This window comes from Falco cherrug, chromosome 2 (genome assembly GCF_023634085.1).
Source record: "Falco cherrug isolate bFalChe1 chromosome 2, bFalChe1.pri, whole genome shotgun sequence".
NCBI classification, from domain to species: Eukaryota; Metazoa; Chordata; class Aves; order Falconiformes; family Falconidae; genus Falco; species Falco cherrug.
Window position 1 is genome coordinate 106320031 of NC_073698.1, and position 21001 is coordinate 106341031.

General features: G+C 39.7%; 1 protein-coding gene and 1 long non-coding RNA gene across 11 annotated transcripts in view; one reads left to right on the forward strand and one right to left on the reverse strand.

Moving 5' to 3' along the window:
* Positions 1-2728, reverse strand: part of CHODL (chondrolectin) — a 45332-nt gene extending 42604 nt beyond the window's left edge. For all 10 annotated transcript variants that reach the window (XR_008730998.1, XR_008730999.1, XR_008731000.1 and 7 more), the window contains exon 1: positions 2544-2728. Coding sequence is in view for 7 of the 10 variants with exons in the window: in XM_055702717.1 (XP_055558692.1) it covers positions 2544-2634 (91 nt within the window). In the remaining 3 variants the exon portion in view is untranslated. The remainder of the gene's footprint in view (positions 1-2543) is intronic.
* A 135-nt stretch (positions 2729-2863) lies between these two features.
* LOC129735390 (uncharacterized) overlaps positions 2864-21001 on the forward strand; it is an 85648-nt gene continuing 67510 nt past the window's right edge. The window contains exons 1-2 of the long non-coding RNA XR_008730967.1: positions 2864-3277; positions 7267-7362. This is a non-coding gene — a long non-coding RNA (uncharacterized LOC129735390). The remainder of the gene's footprint in view (positions 3278-7266; positions 7363-21001) is intronic.

Genomic DNA, 21001 nt, shown 5'->3' on the forward strand with positions numbered 1-21001 from the left:
TTTAAGAATCAATTCTCTGGCAACACTAGATATTAGAATATGAAGGCTGTGAGCACTGTTCACAAAACATCTGTTTAACTACACTACAAATTACAAAGCATTTGTATTACTGCTCTTCAAGAATTCCTAAATTAAAGATTATGAAGAAATAACACCCAAGTGTGAATTTTTTTATGCCAATAATCACTTTAATTATATCCTGGGTAAGTAACTTGGAATAAGAAACAGAAAACCTTTACCTAAGGAAGAGGCATTTTGAAAAGGCTGATCCTTCCTTCTCTGCCTTCGTGACACTATGGTCAAAATGGTTGCAGTTTTGCAATTATTTCTAGGTCTGCTGCAAACTAACTGCAGTAAATGGGAACCATTCTACAAGGTCCAACCAACACTCAAATCACTTTCAGGAACAGTTTCTATTCAAGTGATAGGAATATGCATTTAACTTTTTTGGAATGAGCAGCGAGATTTCCATGCATTCGATATTATCATGATTGAAGCATAAATCAGCAATTTTTCAGAAACAGGTCTGTTTAAGATGCAGACTTATGATTTTAAATGTAAGCCTGTAAGTCTAAACTGTTGATTCTTACCTAAGATATACAGATAAGCTAGAAGGAAGTCAGGTGGACAGCACACACTGCCCCCATAATTCAATAGTACTATTTCTTGTTTGAAAAAAAATGACAACTACCAGTAGTACTAGACCTATCCATGTGCATGTGGCAGGATAGGGGTGTGGTCCCTGAGGAAAAATGAAAAGTTCTCCTGCCAGTATATCAGAATATTCTGGCATAAGCACACTAAATAAATTTGGCTGTTACTGTCTAGAGAATCTTTATCTAAGGAATACAATTTCAGCTGATACACCTGATAGTACAGAAATGGTTCCTTCTGTAAGTCACTTCCAGATGTCTCCCGTATTCTATTAGCCACGCATTAGCTGCATAATACAGTGACATGACACGCATGCTTTGAAGTCCTTTGGGGAAATACGGTCTAGAGCCTATATTCTTTGAAAACCCCAAAGTCTTAAATGCATCCAGGAACAGTTTGACTAAGCAGCATACACATATTACACATTGTTTTAAAAGCTGGACCTCTATTCATTTTGCTGCATCTCACTTAAATGCAGAAGCTTCAGCTGTAAGATTAAGGGACAGGGTTTTCTTTGCCCCACATGGACTCCTGACTGAGGCTACTAATGTAAAATGCATCTCATGGATGAGTGATCTTCACTACTCCTGAAAATAAGTGTTACATAGTATTTACACAAATCAATAAACTAAGAGCTTTGCTGTATCATATATGACTCTATAATTCATATTACAACAGAGGCAGATGAACTATTTTGAGGTGCACTTCAGGCAGGCAAGCTTTTTCAAAACGTTGGAAGTACTGCTACTTAGAGATCGTTTCCTAGAAGGTGCAGTTTTACCAGAAGCCAAACAGCACATCACAGTTCCGCATGTAAACTTGCTTCAAATAAGACATCACAAGAACAGTCGCTTATTGCACTCCATCAGCAATGAAGAGAGGTATCTGAATTCAGTAACCAAATATTTGCTACCAAAAAAACCTACAAAAAAGTTTTCTTGACGTGCCATCATGACAGCCTCTGAAACAATCATTCAGAAGTAATTCGTGGTGTTCCTAGATCAGTTTGGAGAGAGGTAGGTACACAGAGATTTACACACAAGTGCAGTCAAGTGTGTAAATCTTCATTTCAAGAAAGACTTATGAATGCGCTTGCACACGCAACATGCCTCCAAGAGGGGGTTAGCTTTAACTTGGAGGATTTGACTCAAAATACAATTAAAAATAGCCTTTCCATTAAGTTTAGCTGCTTCTGAGCATATGCCTCTGTGTGATGGAAATACAGTGATCCTACAGCCCTTAAATTAAATCCAAGCTCGTGTTTAGATACAGATTCCTGAAGTATTGTCTTCCTCTCAATTTTGAGAGTTGTAGACATGCTTACATGTACCAGGACTACCCCGTATGCTCTCAGAAGTTTGCTTTTTCCTCCTAACTCTATTACAAAGAAGAAACATTCCTGCATAGATGCAAACCAACCTCAACGTACAGCTGTTCCTCAGCAAGGCAGCACAGCAGGTACACGCTCTGTCTTTCTGAACAATGAAAACGGAGCCGCGTTATGCAGGCGATCAATCAGCTCTACAGATCGGCCAGTGCAAGACGCCACCACACCGGCAGGAACCGACGAGACCGCGGCAGCGGCCGGACAGCCAGCCCAGCCCTCTGCCCCCGAAGACCCGCGGCTACAGCGGCTCCCCGCGCTGCCGGGCCCGGTCCCCCACCGGCCGCCGCACGCTACCGAGAGCGGCGGGGCCGCCGGAGCCCTGGGGACCGCCGCGGCGGGGGCGCGCCCCCCAGCCGGTGTCACAGCCCGCCCGCAGCACGCGGGTCACTTCGCGGGCGGGTCCGGTGCCACTGCGTCCCCTCCGCGGTTCCGGCTCCCGTACGCGCGGAATTCCCACACCGGCCGCCGCACCGCACCGAGGCGCTCCGGCCACCGCACTCACCGCTGAGGACGCGGCCGGCCAGCCCCCCGGGCCCGCACAGCACGGCGACGGCCAGCACCGCTGCCAGCCCCAGCCCGCCTCCGGACCCCATAGCGGCCGCCCCGCTGCCGGGTCCCCTCCGAGAAACGCTCAGGGCAGGCCGATGCCCGCCGGTGGGGAAGCGGCGCCCGCCCTGCTCCGCGCCGCCGCCCCTCCGCCCCGCGGCCCTGTCTATATCTGCTCCCCTCGCCGAGGGCCGGCCCAGGCGGGCGGCCGGGACCGCCCCCGCACCGCCCCCCGGCAGGCGCCGACGGCGGCCAGCCCGAGCCCCGACCCCGCCGTGGGGGCGCCCGGCGGCGCGGGGGCGGCGGCGACGCTGAGGGTCCCGCCCGGGGACAGCCCGCTTTCGGGTGGGCAGGGGGCCGGGGGCCGGCGAGCCCGCACCGAGCCCTTCGCCGGCCGCCGCGGAGCTGGGCAGGGAGCGGCAACGGTACCCGGTGCCCGGCGGCCACCCCCCGGCCACCCCCGCTCCGCGCCCGCGGCTCTCGGGGTGCGGCTGACGTCCAGCCCCCGCCGGCGGGCCGGCCGGGCTTAGGGACTGGCCTGCCGGCTGGCGAACGGGATCAAGAGCCAGGTCCGTGTGGATTTCCTATCTGTTAAAAGCTTTATAGACTTTCCCGCTCTGGGTTTTCCCTAGCAAGAACACAAATGTACTATGGCCAACTTATAAAATGTATTTCTATCCATCCATACAGGTATGTACATACTGGATAGTCCTTTTCTCACTGCCCGAGAAGATACTGCAGTCAAATTCACCTTACTGTCACTCTGAAAATACCCTGGGGTAACTCTTTGGACCTCTTCAAAGGACCACTTTAAAGACTTTGTTCTTCCAGGTTAAGTTTTTTTCTACAAATAGGGTTTGTAGAGTTCCTTTGTTACTTTGTGTATTTGTGATTGCTTTGCTTTTTAAAAGGCATAGATCGTTACAGATAGGTTTAAAAGACACCTTGTGTGCAAATTACTTGATGGTTTGCCAGTCAACTTCATCTTTTTCAGAACTCAGCTATAGACCATATATGTACAGCATATTGGTAAGTCATTTTCCATTTTGGTGTTTATAGCCAGGTTTTGAAGTCAATACATCTCAGATTAATCAGTTTTTTTAAACACTTCATGGATTTCCTACAGCTTTAAAGCTACCTGAGATCAGTTTCTTACTAAATAAAACCTTGGAAGTTTATAAGTAGCAATGGAAAGTTATTTCAAGCACTGCTGTGTTTTGCTACCAACTTTTTTGATTTAATGGCAGAATTATTTGTCTGATTGATACAGATTTTTTTACATGTAGGTTTTAGTCTTCCAAGCCAATAAATATTTTTTTCTACATCTATAGGTAAGTTGAGCTGTGATCTAAAACTGGATGTACTGAACAATGCATTCTGAAATGGAGAAGTTATCTTAAATCTCCATGGCATCTGAGATTCAGCATTTTCTTCATGTAAAACTGATGGTATGCAGAAAAAGCATGACCAAAACCTGTCATGAATACAATAAGAATTTTAAAATATCTGGTAATCAAAGCCTTTCGGCTCTATATCTTTTTTAACTACTCCTGTGTTGCAAATATGAGGGAGTTCAAGTTTGTCTGAATTATCTTGGTTCTCAAGTGAAGTTCAGCCAAAGGAGGTGGGGAAAATTAGAAAGATGTTACAAGTTTTCCTGAGTGCAAAGTCTCCTGCTGTCTCAGAAATGACATATGGATAGCAATGGATGAAACCCTCCAAACTGATGGGAATCTTATGTTGAATACCAGCCATAGATACTGAGAAGGTCTTCTTTCTTTTTCTTACGTCTCTGCAAAACTTTGTTAGCTTGCCAACTCCTAAAGCCATGTTGAAATTAAATAGTCGTAGATTTGCATAGCTAAAGAAACTCTCCAAGCATCCACAATACCATCACTTTTCTAGTGGAATTAATAATATGCAGAGAAAAACCCAAATTCTGTCTTTAGTAAATTATGCAGCAATTTTTTGACATGCTTTATGCTGGTTTCTTAGCCAAAATTTTATATACAGTGATTTTTCCTGGCATTCCACTGTTTTCTGCACATCTCATCACACAAGTCTCTTGAGAGGAAGGGGTGGGGGTGGTGGGGTAGGGGTGAGAATAAATGCAGTTGTGTTGAGACCTTTTGAGTCTTTTTGTTGAGTATGATTTTTCATAATTATCTGCAGAAGTTTTCCAGGCTTGTCTTCATCTTACTTGCAGCCACTTGCTGCTTTCTTTCCTGCAGAAAGAAAACACAGAGCCTGGTGACATGGCACCAGAGGAGCTTTCCTTACCAGTGCTACTTTGCACCAGCTAAGAAGCTACCTATTAATCTCTGCTTCTCCCCATCCCTTTCATAGTTGAAGTTGTTTGGTGTTTTTTTTCAGGAAATGGTGATTTCACTTTCACTTAAAAATAATTGCTTCCCAGACCTGGCAACTGGATAATTTGCAAAAGTTCATCTGGGCCTTCTAAACAGTGGAAACAGGACTCACTGATTCACTCTGTTGCTGCTGTGGTTTCATCCACAATGTATGAACATAAGACACGGTGGCATTGTGAAGCAACAGAGCAACATAGAATTTTAAAAAATTACAGTATTTGTATTGCAACTCAAAAACCTAGCAATGCATATTTCAAGGTTCTGGTACCTAGAATAGGAATAACTTCTAGTGCATTAAAAGTTTATAATCGTTATTGCAAAATCCTAATATCTTGTATGTCCATGAAATAACTCTTTGAAAGGCAGACTGTCTTTTCTCTGGTATCATTATTTTGCCATATTGCAAGGTTTTATTTCCTAATCTGGAGAATATGAAATCAGAAAGCAAATAGTTTAGCTGAACATAAAGCTTTCAAAATATTTCAAAGTATTTCAAATCAGGGCTAGGTACTTTCCCAAGGTAACTTTTAGTCTAAGTCAAATTATTTGCCAAATGACAGAAGAAAATGAATAAACTTGAATGGTTTTGTTTTGTAAGGTAGCTAAATCATTGGATAACTTCATGGTATTTAGCCTATGGATTTGTGAATAAATATGTCATTAAATGCTGATGTGTTTCTCCTTACTGCTTTTTGAACACTTTATAGACCAGATTTGACCGATCCTAAAAGATTGTTACTATTTAGTATCACTAATCAATTTTAAAACCAGCCTAGAAAGGGGGAAAGTGGAAATTAAGTTGGAATAGTTGTCCTCTGGGGTGCCTTAAGACTTCCTCTATCTTACCATTCACCAAAGTGATAGTGCCATGTACTTTGATTTCATGAAGTGCTGTTTAAAATCTGAGTTACAGCTGTTAGCTCAGTTCATTTCTCAGCAATGTTTATTTTCATTTTTAGTTTAGTTTTCCCACTCATATCTAAAATTCTTCTGTCATTTGCCCATGAGCCTAGATGATGCAGTCTGAAGCTGCCCTGGTATACAACTGAAAGTAGGAGAAGAAAAGAATTTTGTACATTTACCATGTGCAATGGCTTGCACATGGATAATTTATTAAGTAACTTTGCTAGAGCTCTATCAATTTCATCTCTCATTGGCTTCCAAAAACGGTTTAAGCTACTTAGCTTCTCCTGCCAATTTCCTTGGGACTATAATAGCATTATATTTTTAATGTTGGTTTGTTGTGTTTTTTTATTCTGTAGTTACGGAAAAGAATTCAGTACAGATGCTAAAAACATTTGAGAAGATGTAAGATGTACTAGAGGAGGGAAGGGATTAGAGAAATTTTAAGATTCTTTCACGCCCCTTTAGCAGCATCTGAGGTACCATCCACCCCTAAAGATAACGTGAGTCCAAAGAAGAAGATGAACAGAAGAGAGGGGAGAAGAAAGGAAATGTGCCATCATTCGTTATTCAAGCATCTAAAAATGTTAGTGGTCTGCATAGCTGGGACCAGTGAGGTGCACTGACTTGAACTGCGATACCCCGGTTAGAATGGCACTGTTCCCACCTTCATCGGTACAGCTCTGAAGCCAGCTAATTCAGTGCTAACTCAGGTATTTCTGCATAGTGCTGCATTGCACAGTGCAAAATGCCATTGTGGCTGTACGTGCAATGCAGTATGACTGACAGTTACACCAAGTTCTGCCAAGGAGGACCAAAGTAATTTAATTTCCTTCTATTATAATCCATTTAGATGTAACATATAGCAGAAGTAGCTTTTAAAAAAAATGAACAAACCATTTTAGATAAACAGGGTTTCTTAAAGGCCACGGGATATTTATTATATATTAGCACAGAAATTTTAAATTCACAGATTTTTAAAGCATTCTTAAACTGTGATATCTGGTATCTACTAAAATAACATGATTTTCCCTCCCCTTAAAATCCCATTAAAGCTATTCCTAAGCAAAATCTTCATGTCTACAAACTGAATTTATTAATATTTCTTGGGTTTGGATCACATTAATTGGTAGAATGAAACTCTGTATATGTTAATTCAGCCTGATTCTCCAACCAGATGTAAAATACTAACACTTAAGTGAGCAGCAGTTCTGTCAGTAAGTCATGTTTTGAATTGCCAAGATGAACTTTTTGAAAACTTTAAAGCTTTATTAGGAAAACATATTCAAGGCAAAGAGGTAACTGAAAACAAATATTGTTAGAAAATTCATCTTTCTGAGTAAAAATAGTGGTTCACTGGAGTTCACAGCTGAGTCAAATTCCTAGCCACTTCCTCTGTCCTCTCAGGGGAAGCAGCAAGTGCACAGCAATATCCTCTGAAGACGTGTGCCCAGCTTCAAAGTCCATGTGGCCTCTACTGGAGGAGATAAGCTATATCTTTGGGTGAGCGCAAGCATCTGCATACCTCTACTTGATTTGTCTCAATGAGAGCTTTAATCCTGGTTATTGGCGTTCATCAAATACCATGTAGCAAATTTGTGACAGTAGAAATATTAAGATTAATATTGTTCTTTCACTGTGATACCCTGTTTTCCCTGTGTACCAGAGATGATGACAGGACTTCATTTGGATGTTAGGGTCTGTATCTATTACAGACACCAGCAGCTTTCTGTAAGCCTTGCTACTGTACCCTGCATGAAAGATGCACTGCACATTTCCTTTTTGCTATGACCTTTGTGATTGTCCAATCTTATTTTGTGCTCATATATTTTATCAAAATCTTTGCAGTCTGGAATTTTCTGTAGACTTTCTGGACAGCAGGTTTGTTCTTGAATGTCATGAGATTCACTCATTAAGTTTTCAGACCTTGTTTTTCTGCTTACTATTAAGTACTATTGTGACAACTGAGTTGGACAGGTATGCTAGAGGGTTGATCCAGTGCTTTTGTGAATCAGTAACAATGTGGGAGTGAGTACAGATCTTATCTTGTACTTCAGTCAAGTTGTTATTTACCCCTAAAAATTTTATCTGTTTCTTAAAGCATGACTACTAGGCTGATGCACCCATTCTTTCCTTCTCAGCTGCTTTCTAGCATTTAAAAAAACCAAACAACCCACGATTCAAAGAAGGCGTGGTAACCAATAGACTGATGACTATAAGGTCTGCTCAGCAGTAGCAGTTGTCTGACAGTCTCAGGATCCTTCCTTTCTCTGTGGAACCTGAGCTGTGGGTTGTGTTTTGCCGTTTCTTCTTACCGTTAGAGGTATTTGTGCCTATCAACAGAAAAGGTTCGTCTAGGCTGTCGGAGACAAAGTGAGAATAGTATATTATTTTTGAGGACATAGTGATGTTCCCTTTTCAGCACTTTATTGAAATGTATTTCTCAGTTTTTCACCACTCTACCAATGCTTATTCTTTACCAATCCTCTGCTCCTTACCCTGTTTTCCTAATTTGATAATCCTGTGAGTGTTACAGCGATTATCCTGCAATGTTAACATGTCTTGGCCCTCTTCTTTCAGCACTAGGTTTCCCCTAACTCTGCTGCAGCTCATTCTTCCTCCTCCTGCTAAGTCTGAATCATCTTCTGTAAACCCTGTAATACTGTGAAAGCAACTTTGTAGTGCTGCTTAGTCCTGATCTCCTGCTAACTGCAATGATACGGCCACATGCAGAACCTTCTTATTCCCTGCCACACCTGTCTTTTTCATCTCGATTCACCAATAAGCCCATTTGCCTTCTCAGGTTTAGCTGTCTTCTAATGCTGAGACATGGCATCTACATGTCAGCTGAAGAGGTGATAGTACTAGGCAGCTGTGAAAGGTTGGGGTGTCTTCTCCTTCTCTGGGAAGGACTTAATGTTTCTTAAGCAGAACAAGGAGTCCTGCCTGTCAGTGTTTTCTTTCGTCATAGTCTCAACTTTTCAATGCACTAAGCTGTAATGCAAATCGATGTTTGAAAAGAAGAAAAAAAATCCCCAAATCCACCTTTGTTTTACAACCTTTTTCTGTTTCCTAATATGTTCTGATCAAATCATGCAATTTGTTAGCAAGAACTCTCACCAAGCTTACATCTTTGTGTTACAAAGTTTGTAGAGCATCTGCTTCTCTCTCTTCCAAGCAGAGGAAAGAGGCAATGTTGATGCTGGCAACATTACTCAAAGTCTACATCATACAAATAGCTGTTTGAGTCTTTTCCTCCTGGCCTGGATAGGTCGGCTTGCATCCCATAGCCAGCCTACCTAATGACTAAGGACTTCCCATCCAGTGGCTTAGATCTTTAATTCCTCTGTAAGAGAAGGAATCATCCTAATTCTCAGGCTTCAGTACGAGGAGGATTAACAGCTAGGTGCTCCTGCCTTTGCTACCTTTGTCTTCTCCTTCGTTCCCACACAAAAACATGTTTCCTGCATGAAACCTTCACAGTCCTTCACAGCTCAGGCTTTGTTCTAGCCAGAAATCCTGCAAATCAAAGGCTCCCAAAAGCTGCCCCTTGCTGGAAGCAGCAGGGGTGGTAAGTGGTGGTGTTCCTCTAAAATTTCAAATTTCTGGCCTCCTGTCTTTTTGGTTCAGCTGCTGGCAACTGAATCCCAGGGCAGCTGGATCTCAGCCCTGTGCCTGAGCAGCCAGTGTTCCAGACTTGTGTACATTTGCACTTTTTGTGTATGGATACAGTTTAAAAGTAAAAGCTTTCTGTAACAAAGATGGGTTGCTTTTATAAGTATAAATTTGGGAAGAGGAATGGTGTGGTGGGGAACGTGTTCATCTGGTAGCTAGCTGTAAATAAGGCAAAATCTGCAAAAGCATGGACTTGTTACATCAAGCACACCTAACCTTTAGTATACCAATTAAGAAAAATGCTTGGTATTTACACAGTAAGATGATAGACTTATATTTGTATCCTACATTGCTATACCTACATTGTTCCCTGCTTTGTTTACTGGCCTTTTAGCATTTAATTTGAAAGACTAGACAGAATGGGTCATTGACATGATCTAGTTCTTTGACTGGAATCAAATGAACTGTGATGCTGAAGCTCTGGAATAAGCTAAACCAAATGTCATATTGCTATTCTGATGCTGCTATTGTAACCTAACATGTAGCACTAAACCAGCAATCTCCATGGATTTGTACTCTTGAACAAATGGTGGTGTTTTCCAGATGCAAAGGCTGTTAAGGCTACCTACACCTTGAGGAATTGCTTCTCTAGTAAGGGGTAGCTTCATCATAGATCTCCCTTCAATAAGGAGAACTACCATGGTCTCAAAACATTCCGTAATTCAGATGGTGGTAATAGGGTGTCAGCAACTCCTCACGGTTTCGTGATTCTGATTCCTGGAGAACTGAGATTAATTCACTTGCAGATGTCAACCGTTGCTAATTCAGCGATAAGGTGGCTGATTCAGCAGGAAACAGAATTAATCAACTTCCAGACACATACTGGTATCTCTTTTCATGAGTTAAGCTATTTGTGATCCTCCTTACCTTGCAGAAGCAGGAACGCCAGTTTTAACTACTGTTCTTGCATTCCCAATGAGGTCTAATCAACGTTAGGGATGCCAGGAACTCTAAAGGCTTGGCTCTCACGCTTCTGTCTAAAACTGAGCTTTGGCAACTGATACCATCTGAACATGCTACTGATCCTAAATTGTGCTGTTTTCCTCCTTTCCTTTCATGCCTTTCTCCCAGCAACTTCCTGAAGAGAACCCCTCGGGGAGGGGCAAAGTCAATCCACACACAAAATACCCTGCAGCAGCTAGTTTAATGGATACAAAGCATGAAATACAAATTCATCCTCTCTAGAAAGTCTAATTAGTAGATTTTACTTTGTCTTTAAAGAGAAGACTGCATAATCTCATGTGACTACATTGCTGAATTAAAGCTTCAGTTGTTTTAAGGGTGAGAAGTTTTGTTCAAGGAGGAAGGAAAGACAACTGCTGCCAACTGCTGCCATGTGCAGCACAAAAAAGAAATCTAAACATTTAAGAAATAAGAATTCCTATATGAAAACTTTGATAAGCAAATCCCTGACAAAAACTGTATAGCTTTATAGAAGGAAATAGGTGATGATTCTGTTCCTAGAGAACATTTGGCAAAGGCTATTTTTATTGCAATAGGATAGGCTACCCAGGATACTACTACAAAAACAAAAATATCTGGGGGATTTTGTCTTAGCTAAACCTAAACAAAAACAAATACTGGCATGCCATGAATGCTGAATACACTTCCTACAATGAAAGCTCTATGTAATAAGCTTATAGAACACGTATTCTGATTTTAAATATCTGGAATACCTTAAGGATATCTGCTTGTTAAAGTGATTCTTGTCAAATGCTATATTGCACAAGCTGACCCATAGCTTCATGAGTTTCCAAACCTGGGATGCTTCAGGTCTCTAAGGTTAAATGTCAAATGACAGGCTGTATCTACGAGGGGATGGGATGGAAAATGTGTCATGTCCTCTTCGAGGAACTCACTGCAGAAAACTGATTTGAATGTTTATTGTTCCTTTTGCAGACACCTGGCCATTCTTCTGCATGTGGTGTAAACTCTTATGTTTAGTTTTGTGAACACGCTGTAGAACAACTCAGCTATTAGGGAATGTATATAATAAAACTGGAGAGTTAGTATTACTGGTAAAGCTTCCACTGTATGGCTAGTCCACAGGTGAAATAATTAAGTATTACTCTTAACCTTTCCAGATCATCTTCCTAAATGAAGGCCACTTCAGTAAGTTTCTGAGTGTGTTTGGATTCTCTTCTTTCCCAAAATCGTGCTAACACTTTGGTGAAATAATTATACTACTTAAGTAACAATAAAAGTTAGTTACTTTTCATAGCTCCATGAAATAAAACTAAATAAGCAATTATATTAAAATAGAACAAAAAAGGCTAAAAGTTACTATAGAATCAGTCTTTGACATTTATTAGCTTCATACAAATTAGCAATTTGCAAGCATCAGGCTAGTAGAACTGCTCATGAGAACTGAAATTATACCCAAAAGCAGCAACAGAAAACCTTTTCATTCATCTTTGAAAGATCACATTGTGGACAAAACCTTTGGGATTTTTTGAGTTGTTTAATCATGATTGCTTCAGTAGGAGAAAAAGCTTGGAAAATTATTTTTTTTAGCACTTTGTTTCAGGGAGACCCAAGCTGCATCAAGAATTAGAGAATATGTATTATATAAACATATATATATGTAAAAATATACTAATATATGTAATGTTTTAGTATATATTCTATTTGTGTATGTATGAGTATAATATTCCCCACTTTCCAAGTAGAATGATGATAGCTACAAAATAATGAAGTGCTGTAAGCATGAGTTTATCTGTTTCAAACCACTGCAAAACCCTGCTAATTCCTGTGTTCTATATAAGCTGCCTCAGTAATAAAACTGAAAAAAATATTTGATTATATCATTTGGGGCATCCATCTTTTTGCTTGAATTTAGAGAGTTTATAGACATAACTGATGCAATTGGGAATGTTAGATTGCTGTGTCTTCCTAGATTGACTTTAGCCAAGTGACTAACGATAGATAGTTGTGCCTTTTAAAAGTGGATTAAGTTGGGTTTGGGGGGGGAACTGAAAATTTAACACACATGTAACTAAGCAGGTTATTAAATGATCAAGAGTGTGCCTGTCTGGGGTCAGGTGATGGTGACAACAAAGTGCCTTTGTACTTATAAAAGCATAACTACTACTTTCTTTTTCCTAGCTTTTATCATTTTCCCCAAAATACAAATATCAGGCTATTTTCCTCTTCTTTTCTATGTAGATTCTCCTTTTTCTTCCTAGATTTTTACACGAGACCAGCCCGTTCTCCTGTCTTCCACTGAAGCTGAGCAATCCCACTCCTGACAGAACCATGTGGTTTTGTCCAGAGAATTCCTGATTTTTCCTTTCTGTCATATATCTTGCTTAAACATTTAGTATTTTTCAAGTTAGGACTAAATTTCCCACTCGTAAATGTACTTTAATACATCATAATCTCTCACTAGTTGAATCCTTTCCTTTGGATATTGCTTTATCTCCATTTTAACCACCTTCATTTTCCCAACCTCTATTCCACTGATATGCTGTAGGCATATCTCTACATATGGTCCTCTTTTCTCTCTTCTTTTAGAAAAACACTGACAATATAAAGTTATTTTGCTGAAGATGAAAGAAAAAAATGTCGCATATACAAGGTACATGTTTCTGGACTATGAGCAGGGAGCAAAATTGGTTGAAACATTAAATGGGAAATATCTTAGTGTTTGTGGCTGTTCCAGCTGCCTAATATCAAAAACTTGAGAGCATTTCTTAGTAAGACGGACTAAAGGATTGCAGCCAAGTGGCTGCACAGGAACTGTCCTGGAAGTCGTGGTCTTAGCTGGCAGAATTGGCTACAGGTTTGTTGTGGTACTGAATTTGCTCAGGAAATAATTGGTTTTGCCTAATTGTTAAAAGCATCAGAAAAAGGCATGAGTTAAATTACATATACAGTAAGGTACTGTATTTCAAACATTTTCCTAAGCATATTGGGGAAAGTAAAATAACAGCAAGGTATCTTAGAGAACTTGCAAATGTTTAAAAATAGTGCTGTAGGAAGGTCTGAGCAGAAATTAAATTTTAATTTAAATGTTGTTTTTCTTGTCTCTCCTTAACTGTTAGTTCCCAGTTGTCTAGTCATATCAAGATTGTCCCCATCTTGAAAGCACAGAAGCTAGAAACGAGTGGTTCAGCTGTCTGTTATAGGAACTGTATTTCAAAAGTTTTCAGTATCTGAGCATATTAAAGGTAGTTTTGCTGATCCAAATGTTATAAACAAAACTGAAATATCTCAAAGACCCCTATTCTGATTTCATCTGTGTTGCAGGCCTTGCCCTGCTTGCCCTAAGGCCCATGAGAGACTTACTGCTGATTTGAATGACTCAAGACCTGGGAATCCTCTTTCTACAAATAATACAAACTCAGTGTTTCTTCAGGGACTTTATTAATCTCGATTGACATGATGTCACTGAACTGTTCCCAAAGATCTAAGATATGTTCTCAGGCTGCCAGGACCCCACAGAGCCATATCTGAGATTGTCCTGAGCCATGTGATCTGTCCAAAATTGCTGGTAATCTTGCAGGGAAGCCAGGACTTAATTATGTGTTCTGCTTTAATTTGGGCTTATTATGTGGGAGATGTGAAGTATTAAAAGTCATATTCTACAAATATCTTTGCTGGTGCTCCCCCAGTGTGAATGCACATTGCATGTTTGGGTAGCTGACATGCCCAAGGTCCTGGGGAATGGAAGGAAGCCTGGAAAAGGATGGATTCCTCTGCAGTGAATGTGAATAAATTCATGGCACAAATTTTAATTTTTTTAAAAGTAATAATTTTAAAAGCACTACTGATGGAAATTGGGCAAAACTGTTGCCCTACTATTACTTCCTAGAGAGTCCTACACTGCCATCTTCTGGGGGTATGAAGGGACAAGAACTAAAACAGTGAGGAAAGCACTGAGGAGCTGGAGAGCACACTGTTTCCAAAGGCTGAAAAAGCTCCTCACTGACTTCTTAAACCAGTTTGCAAATTTCAGGAAAGAAGAGGACTACTGAACTCCATTTTGCATCTTTTTGACCTCTGAATAACCTGTACACTTACCTTTCTGATGACTGAGTACTCTGTTTCAGATTTTTCATCTGACTGTGGTATATGGATAAATAACCAAGAGGGTCTACTTGCATATTCAGGCCCTGACTAATAAAATATCATCATAGTTATGATAGAAGCTGGACAAAGTAACTTTGGAAGAGTTCTTAATGTTTGGTTAAAAATCTATTTGAGTTACACATTTGAGAAGTTTCACTTCTGTTTTATAAAAAAAAAAAAAAAGAAAATTTATTTTATAGAAACAAATCTTAGTTGGAAACTTCAGTCTGTGGAGGCATATTGGTTCAAATCCCCTACAAAGTAAATTGAGAGGAAACTATTATGTAGAGAATCTCTTTTGGTAAAATCAATTTTTACCTAATAATTCTAATTGCAATGAATCTGGAAGCCGATTGTCGTTTGAGATTCGCATTTGAGAACAGCAGATACTTAGGTTTTGTTTCGTATTTCTTCATTCTGTGGTATTAAATGAAATTACTCTTGTCATGTTACTACTTTCACATTAATACTTTCCACTTTATGACAAACCAGGTATTCCACATTAAAACTTTGTACAGTTCGAGTCAAGGCTTCAGAGAATCCTAAAAACACAAGAAGTTTGCCAAACTGCATTTAACAAACAAACAAAAAAACCCCCAAAACCAAAACAACATAAAAAAAACCAAACCCCAAACCTGTTGTGATAGTGTGTCAAAATAAACCTTTGCAGTTTAGCATACTTTCTTCAAGCGGTGGACTTTTCACCCTGTTATGAGATCACATATTGTCCATATTCCATAATTTATATTTCATCGAGTTTTCAGATTTCAAACCTACTTGCTTATCCATGAAAATCAGTATAATTTCTGTATCCATTTATTAAGTTGTGATGGAAAGGACATGAGTCATCATTGGCTAACTTCACTTTGTTCAATACAGAATCAACTCAATAGCCTCTGAAGCTCTTGTAACATTTAGATATACACCACTACCGTGGCAACAACTTCTCCTTTAATAGTGATAGACAGATAGAAATATGTCTTACCACTTCCAATGTTATTAATGTTTCAGTCATTTCTAGCTATAGAGTTCTTCAAGTGTGCAATAGGTGTGCTTTCAAGTGTCATCACTACAGATGCAAGGTACAAAACAAAAGTGGCAAAGGAACATAAATGTTGATTTACTTCAAGGCTTTGTTTTTCTGTATTTGTAACCAAAAATACGACTGTGTTTATCCTTCCCCAAATGTCACCCTGATATCATCTTCAAGTGTTTGTTTAGTGGAAAAAAAAATATATATTTGCAAGGACAATGACAAGGTCTGATTAAGGGTAAGTATGATCACATATAGCAATAATAAATAGCAAAGTAAGCAATTGTAACTTTGTAAGATCTAGAAAAGTGTTTCCCAAGCTTCTCGCTGAAGCTCTAGAGCTCTAGTTATCTTTACCTCTGTAACTGACTGAAATGGTTCTCTGAACTCATTAAGTCCACTTGTTGAAGGATCACCCTATTGAATCATCCTTAAAGATGCCTTGGATGCCACATTCATAATTTTTGTACTGCTTACGTACCTTAGGTACCCTTTTGATTCACTGATAAACTTGAGAAGCTCAGTAAGGCTGTTGTAATAGAAAGGACTTAAGTCATAACTGGCAGACTTTTAGGGCGTAGAGAGATTTTAGTGAGAGAAAACCCTTCAGCACTGATCTAGGTAATAAATTTAGCCATCAGAAATAAATTTTAGGTGTTCTAGTAAGTTCTTTATGGAAGTTGTTTGTGTTTGTGCATTAAAAAGGCCTGAGGTTTTCTTCTTCTTCATTTGAGGAACAGACCAGATAAAAATGCAATATTAAAAGTAAGCTGGGCAAGATAAACCCAAAACCCCAGTTTTGCAATCTGTAAGTGCAACTGTCAAGTTACTTCAGTTGTGGATGCCGAGAACTGTTTACTAAACAGCAAACAAGCTGTTAAAGAGGTCTCCAGATAAATACACTTTCACATGCCTTTTTATGAACTGTGGATTGAGGCAAGGGAATTGGATAAAAACTGTCTCAAGTCTTGTACAAAGGACCACGCTGAAGGCTAGACACAAAGTGGCATGAAACTAGTGGAAATGCTGCCAGTCATTTCCCTGGGCTCAGATCCATTCTGTAGCTATTTAACCTCATCTGCACTCGTTGGCATAACACTGATACTTGCAGCCAGGCAGGTGAAACCTCATCTAATCAGGGAGAACTGTGTTGTGACAACCTCACCCAGGACCACACACTGCACTGACTGGCATTACTGGGGTAACTCCTCACCTGCTATCTTGCCCTTTTGCAATATGCAAGCATTCATCCCCATAACTATTGGGAATTATAGCATGTGGATGGCATCTTTGAAAATTATACCATAATGAGTATTCTGCTTTTTAAAACATACTTCCTGAATAGTATTATGTGAACAGTAATTAATTCTGGTAGGCTCAAAACAGGATTATGAAACTACCGGCTAGTCTATCTAATCAATTTATTGCATCAAAACACCAAATAAAGAAACAGAAATGGGGAAAAAATACTCTGTCCACAAACTAGGTTTTCTTGTGCTGTGAATAAAAATATCAATCCCCTGAGGAGGAAGAGAATTGTGCTGCAAGTCTGCTGTAGCATCCATGGTACCAAAGCTAATATAATAATCATTACTCACGTCATCTTTGTGAAATAAAGAAAGAGAACAAAAGTTAACTGAATGATCACAAAAAGTGCTTGAGTTAGGGAGGATGCTTTTCTGGAAAGCTGACTTCTCTCCATACACTGGATTTAATCTTGACAATTTGAAACAGACTTGATCAGAAAGGAGAATTTTCCCCCTGTAGGAATAGTCTAATTTTTCTACCTGGAAGACCTAAAATGAAATGTGAATGAGAAGATTCAAGACCAATAATTACAATAAGGGCATTGTAAATGTATAAATACAGAGGTTTGTTTTCATTTTGGATCTGATCAATAATACCTTACTTCTAGTTCATAATGAAAGTGGAGTATTGAACCTGCAATTGAACACTGCAGTGGATTCACCTACTAAGAGAATCAAAACAAGTGAGCGTTTTCCTCCCAAGAGTGAATGACCTTTTCTAAGCCTCTCCTCTTGACAGTGGCCAAATTCAGGGGACAACGTTATGACAAAAATGAAACACAAAGGAGACAGTTACAGTATGGTGGGAAGGGACATATCCTGTAAGAAACTTAAATTACTTTAGGATTGAGAGTTAGTGTATGTAGCCCTTTTCTGAAAAACATTTAGCCTTAGGTTTGTTTCTAAAGGAACACAGTCTGGAATTTGGGGGTTGAAATGAGGATTAGGAAAGTGCACTCTTCAGCCTGTCTCTCTCCTCAGAAATCTGTGCTCCAGCACTCTAAAAGCATCCCAGCCTGCTGGGCAGAATGCCCTGTGGCTGATGCTGGGTCAGACTATTCTTCATGTTTCCCTCGTGCAACTACACCCTGGAACTGCAGCATACTGCTGAGGTCCTGAGTGTCTTACACATCTGTGTTGTGCTCAGCAGAGAGATTTGCCTTTCTGTTCTCTTTCTTGTTTCAAATTTGCCTAATGTCCAAAGTATGTATTTCATTTCAGGCCACCATAATTACTGAAAATCTGACACTAATTAGTTCCTATTTCGATTATCCCCTCCTGTCACTATTTCTCTCTATTACCCTTTACCCTCCTCACTTGCTTATCTCTGCATGTTTTCTTCTCTGAAGTTCACTCACGAAGTGCCAGCTCACAAAGCTGAGTGTTATTACTTGCATTTAAGGTCAGAATCCAGGAACAGTTGTCAAGATGGGTGTCAAATATTTTGTCAAATATCTGTGTGGCTATTTCAAAGTTTGAACATCTTGTACCCACTAAGGAAGGCTATTTCCCTAAGTCGGCTGGGCTGCTGGTGATCTGTAAGCTGGTGTCAATGGGTGGAAGCTTTGAGGCAGTGTGTGCAATCATAGTAAGTCTGCAGCACTGCCTAAGTCGTATTTGGTTCTGATTGCTAATCAAAGCCTAACCTTAGTAATACCTAAACCTCTTCTATTCTGATGTGAAAGCATATAAAGTGAGTTCATATGGGATCAAATAATTTGAAACATGTAACCATAATAACAGTATGTTAGCATTCAGAAGACCAGATGCAGCTTTCAGCCCTGTTTCAGTTGTCAGTCTTGTTCTAACAATAATTAAGTGAAAAGCTGATAAGACAGGGTAGTTTAGTCACCAAAGCTGAGCTTTGAGATGGGCTTCATTTCTAGCTTTTCCAGCATCCTGGAATGTATCTGGCAGTGCTTCAGATCCCAGTCGGTAAAATAAGGTTAACAGTACTGATTTTATATGTTACCTATGTTTTCTTTTTAAAGTAGTCTGCTACTTGAGACGGGCATGATTTCCTTCTGGATCGCACTAGCGAAGGTGGTAACCATAATGATCAGAGATTCTGGGCAACTGGGCAGCACAAAAAATAATGCTGAGCACAAAGTATTCCAGCAAAGAGCTGATGAGTATCTGCTTGCATAGAAACTCTGAGGATCTTTTTGCTTCTTTTTTATCGCTGGTGACTTGTATTGTCTTTGCTAGGGCATTGTGTTCCACTGTCTTACTCAAAGCAGAACTTTAGATTAGAATTCTCTCTTTTGATAAATTTAATCTGCAAGTTAATCATCCTCCTTTCTCCTGAAAGAGAAAAATGTCAGTTTTCTTCTGCCATTTGTGTTGGCTGGTATTTAGTCTTCTGACCTGTGTCACTGGGACACCATCAGGTGCTTGGAAATCTTGGCAACCTCTTCACTGCTAGATAAGGCAGTAAAAACAGTTCTGGTTTTATATTGTCTTCAATATTCAAAAATCTCTAATATTTACAGTATTCATAAGTTAGCCGCTCAGTATTCACATAACTATAGTCACTTCCCTACCTCAGCTCTTACCATAATGCTAACCATTGTAATTAATTTCATGTTTTTTTAAAAAAGATTTGCATACTGTACTTACAGACCTCGTGCAGCATGCCATTTGCACAAATAAACTGAGTGTAAAAAAATTAAGTGCTCAGAAGAACTAGAAATGGTAACAACATAAAGTAAGTTCTGTACTGGAAGAGGTACTGTGTTAAATGCTCTATAAAAAACTTTGAACTTTCATTGTCAGACTACACAAAGTGTTAATAAGAATTTGTCAAAAAAGTGATTGGTGCAAAAGACCTGATTTTGTTTTATCTAAGTGTTCATTTATCTAAGTGCATATTTAAAGGGAGCAAGTACTGCAAGGTGTGTGGTTTCCTTTTGGGATTATCTTTGTAACAAACCAGAGGAGAATGGTTTACATCTGGTTGGTTGTCAGTTCTTACTTTCTTATGTGCTGTTTCCAAAATTTTGAAGGTTTTGGGGTTTTTTATTTTATTTTGACACACAGTTACAGCTGTGAAAATGCATTCCATGATATATTTGGTTTTATACGTGTAATCTCCTCATCTCTCACACCTTCTATAGAATTACACAGGTTGAAAACCCACCAGGGACAAGACTAGTCCCAGTTGAACCGCAGTGAAATTAGGCCATCACAGACCTTGCTTCTACTGGAGAATAAATGAGCTGGGGAAAAAAAAGAGTAGCTTGGCTTTCAGATTTACAGATGCTCTGAAAGAACTGGTAGTAATAAAATCCAAACAAAACGCCATTTTGCATGTGAACTGAGCAAATTTGGTCTGAAAGTTACTGATACGCAGTACACCCAGAAGTCTGAAATCAGTGTGGTGTGGCCTGTCTGAGGGCAACTATTTGCAACACCCAAGTTTTGTATACCATTCGTTATGTACCATTTTGAAGAAAACTCTAAGAGGTTCTATATGAAAATTAATAGAAAATGCCTGCCTGCCAATGGAAATAAATTGAGGTGAATCTGCCTGATCATAACAATATTTCAGAAATATATATGTATATGTATCAATATACCTATTGATCTGCATTTTTTAATGCACTTGTAATGCCTGCTACAGATGGTATTGTGTTCTCATGGACAACTTGATGGTTCTGTTAAAATTTTTGACAGCAGTCAGCCTGAAGGTTGTCTAACCAACCGCTCAGCCCACACACTGAGAGTTAAGTCCACCAAATGGATCCCTTTGCTATCTGGGTTTGTTAATTTACCAGCAAAACATTTGAAAAAAAATACATTTAAACCTTCCTGCCAACTGCATTAGATAGTCTAAGAATTGCTCTGTTAAGGTAAGGTTCTGGCCTGAATGCAGATCATTCTGGTTTATGGTGGCCCATCCAGATAAATAGGAGAGGATGATCTGTGGGTATCTATTTTACTTCTGCAGCTACCTTCCAGATAATTATTTTATGTGACCGTACCGTTTCAGTAAGTCTGAGGCTATTAGGAGTTAGAGGTCTTCATTACAGATCTTCTGTGGATGCTCCACTAAATA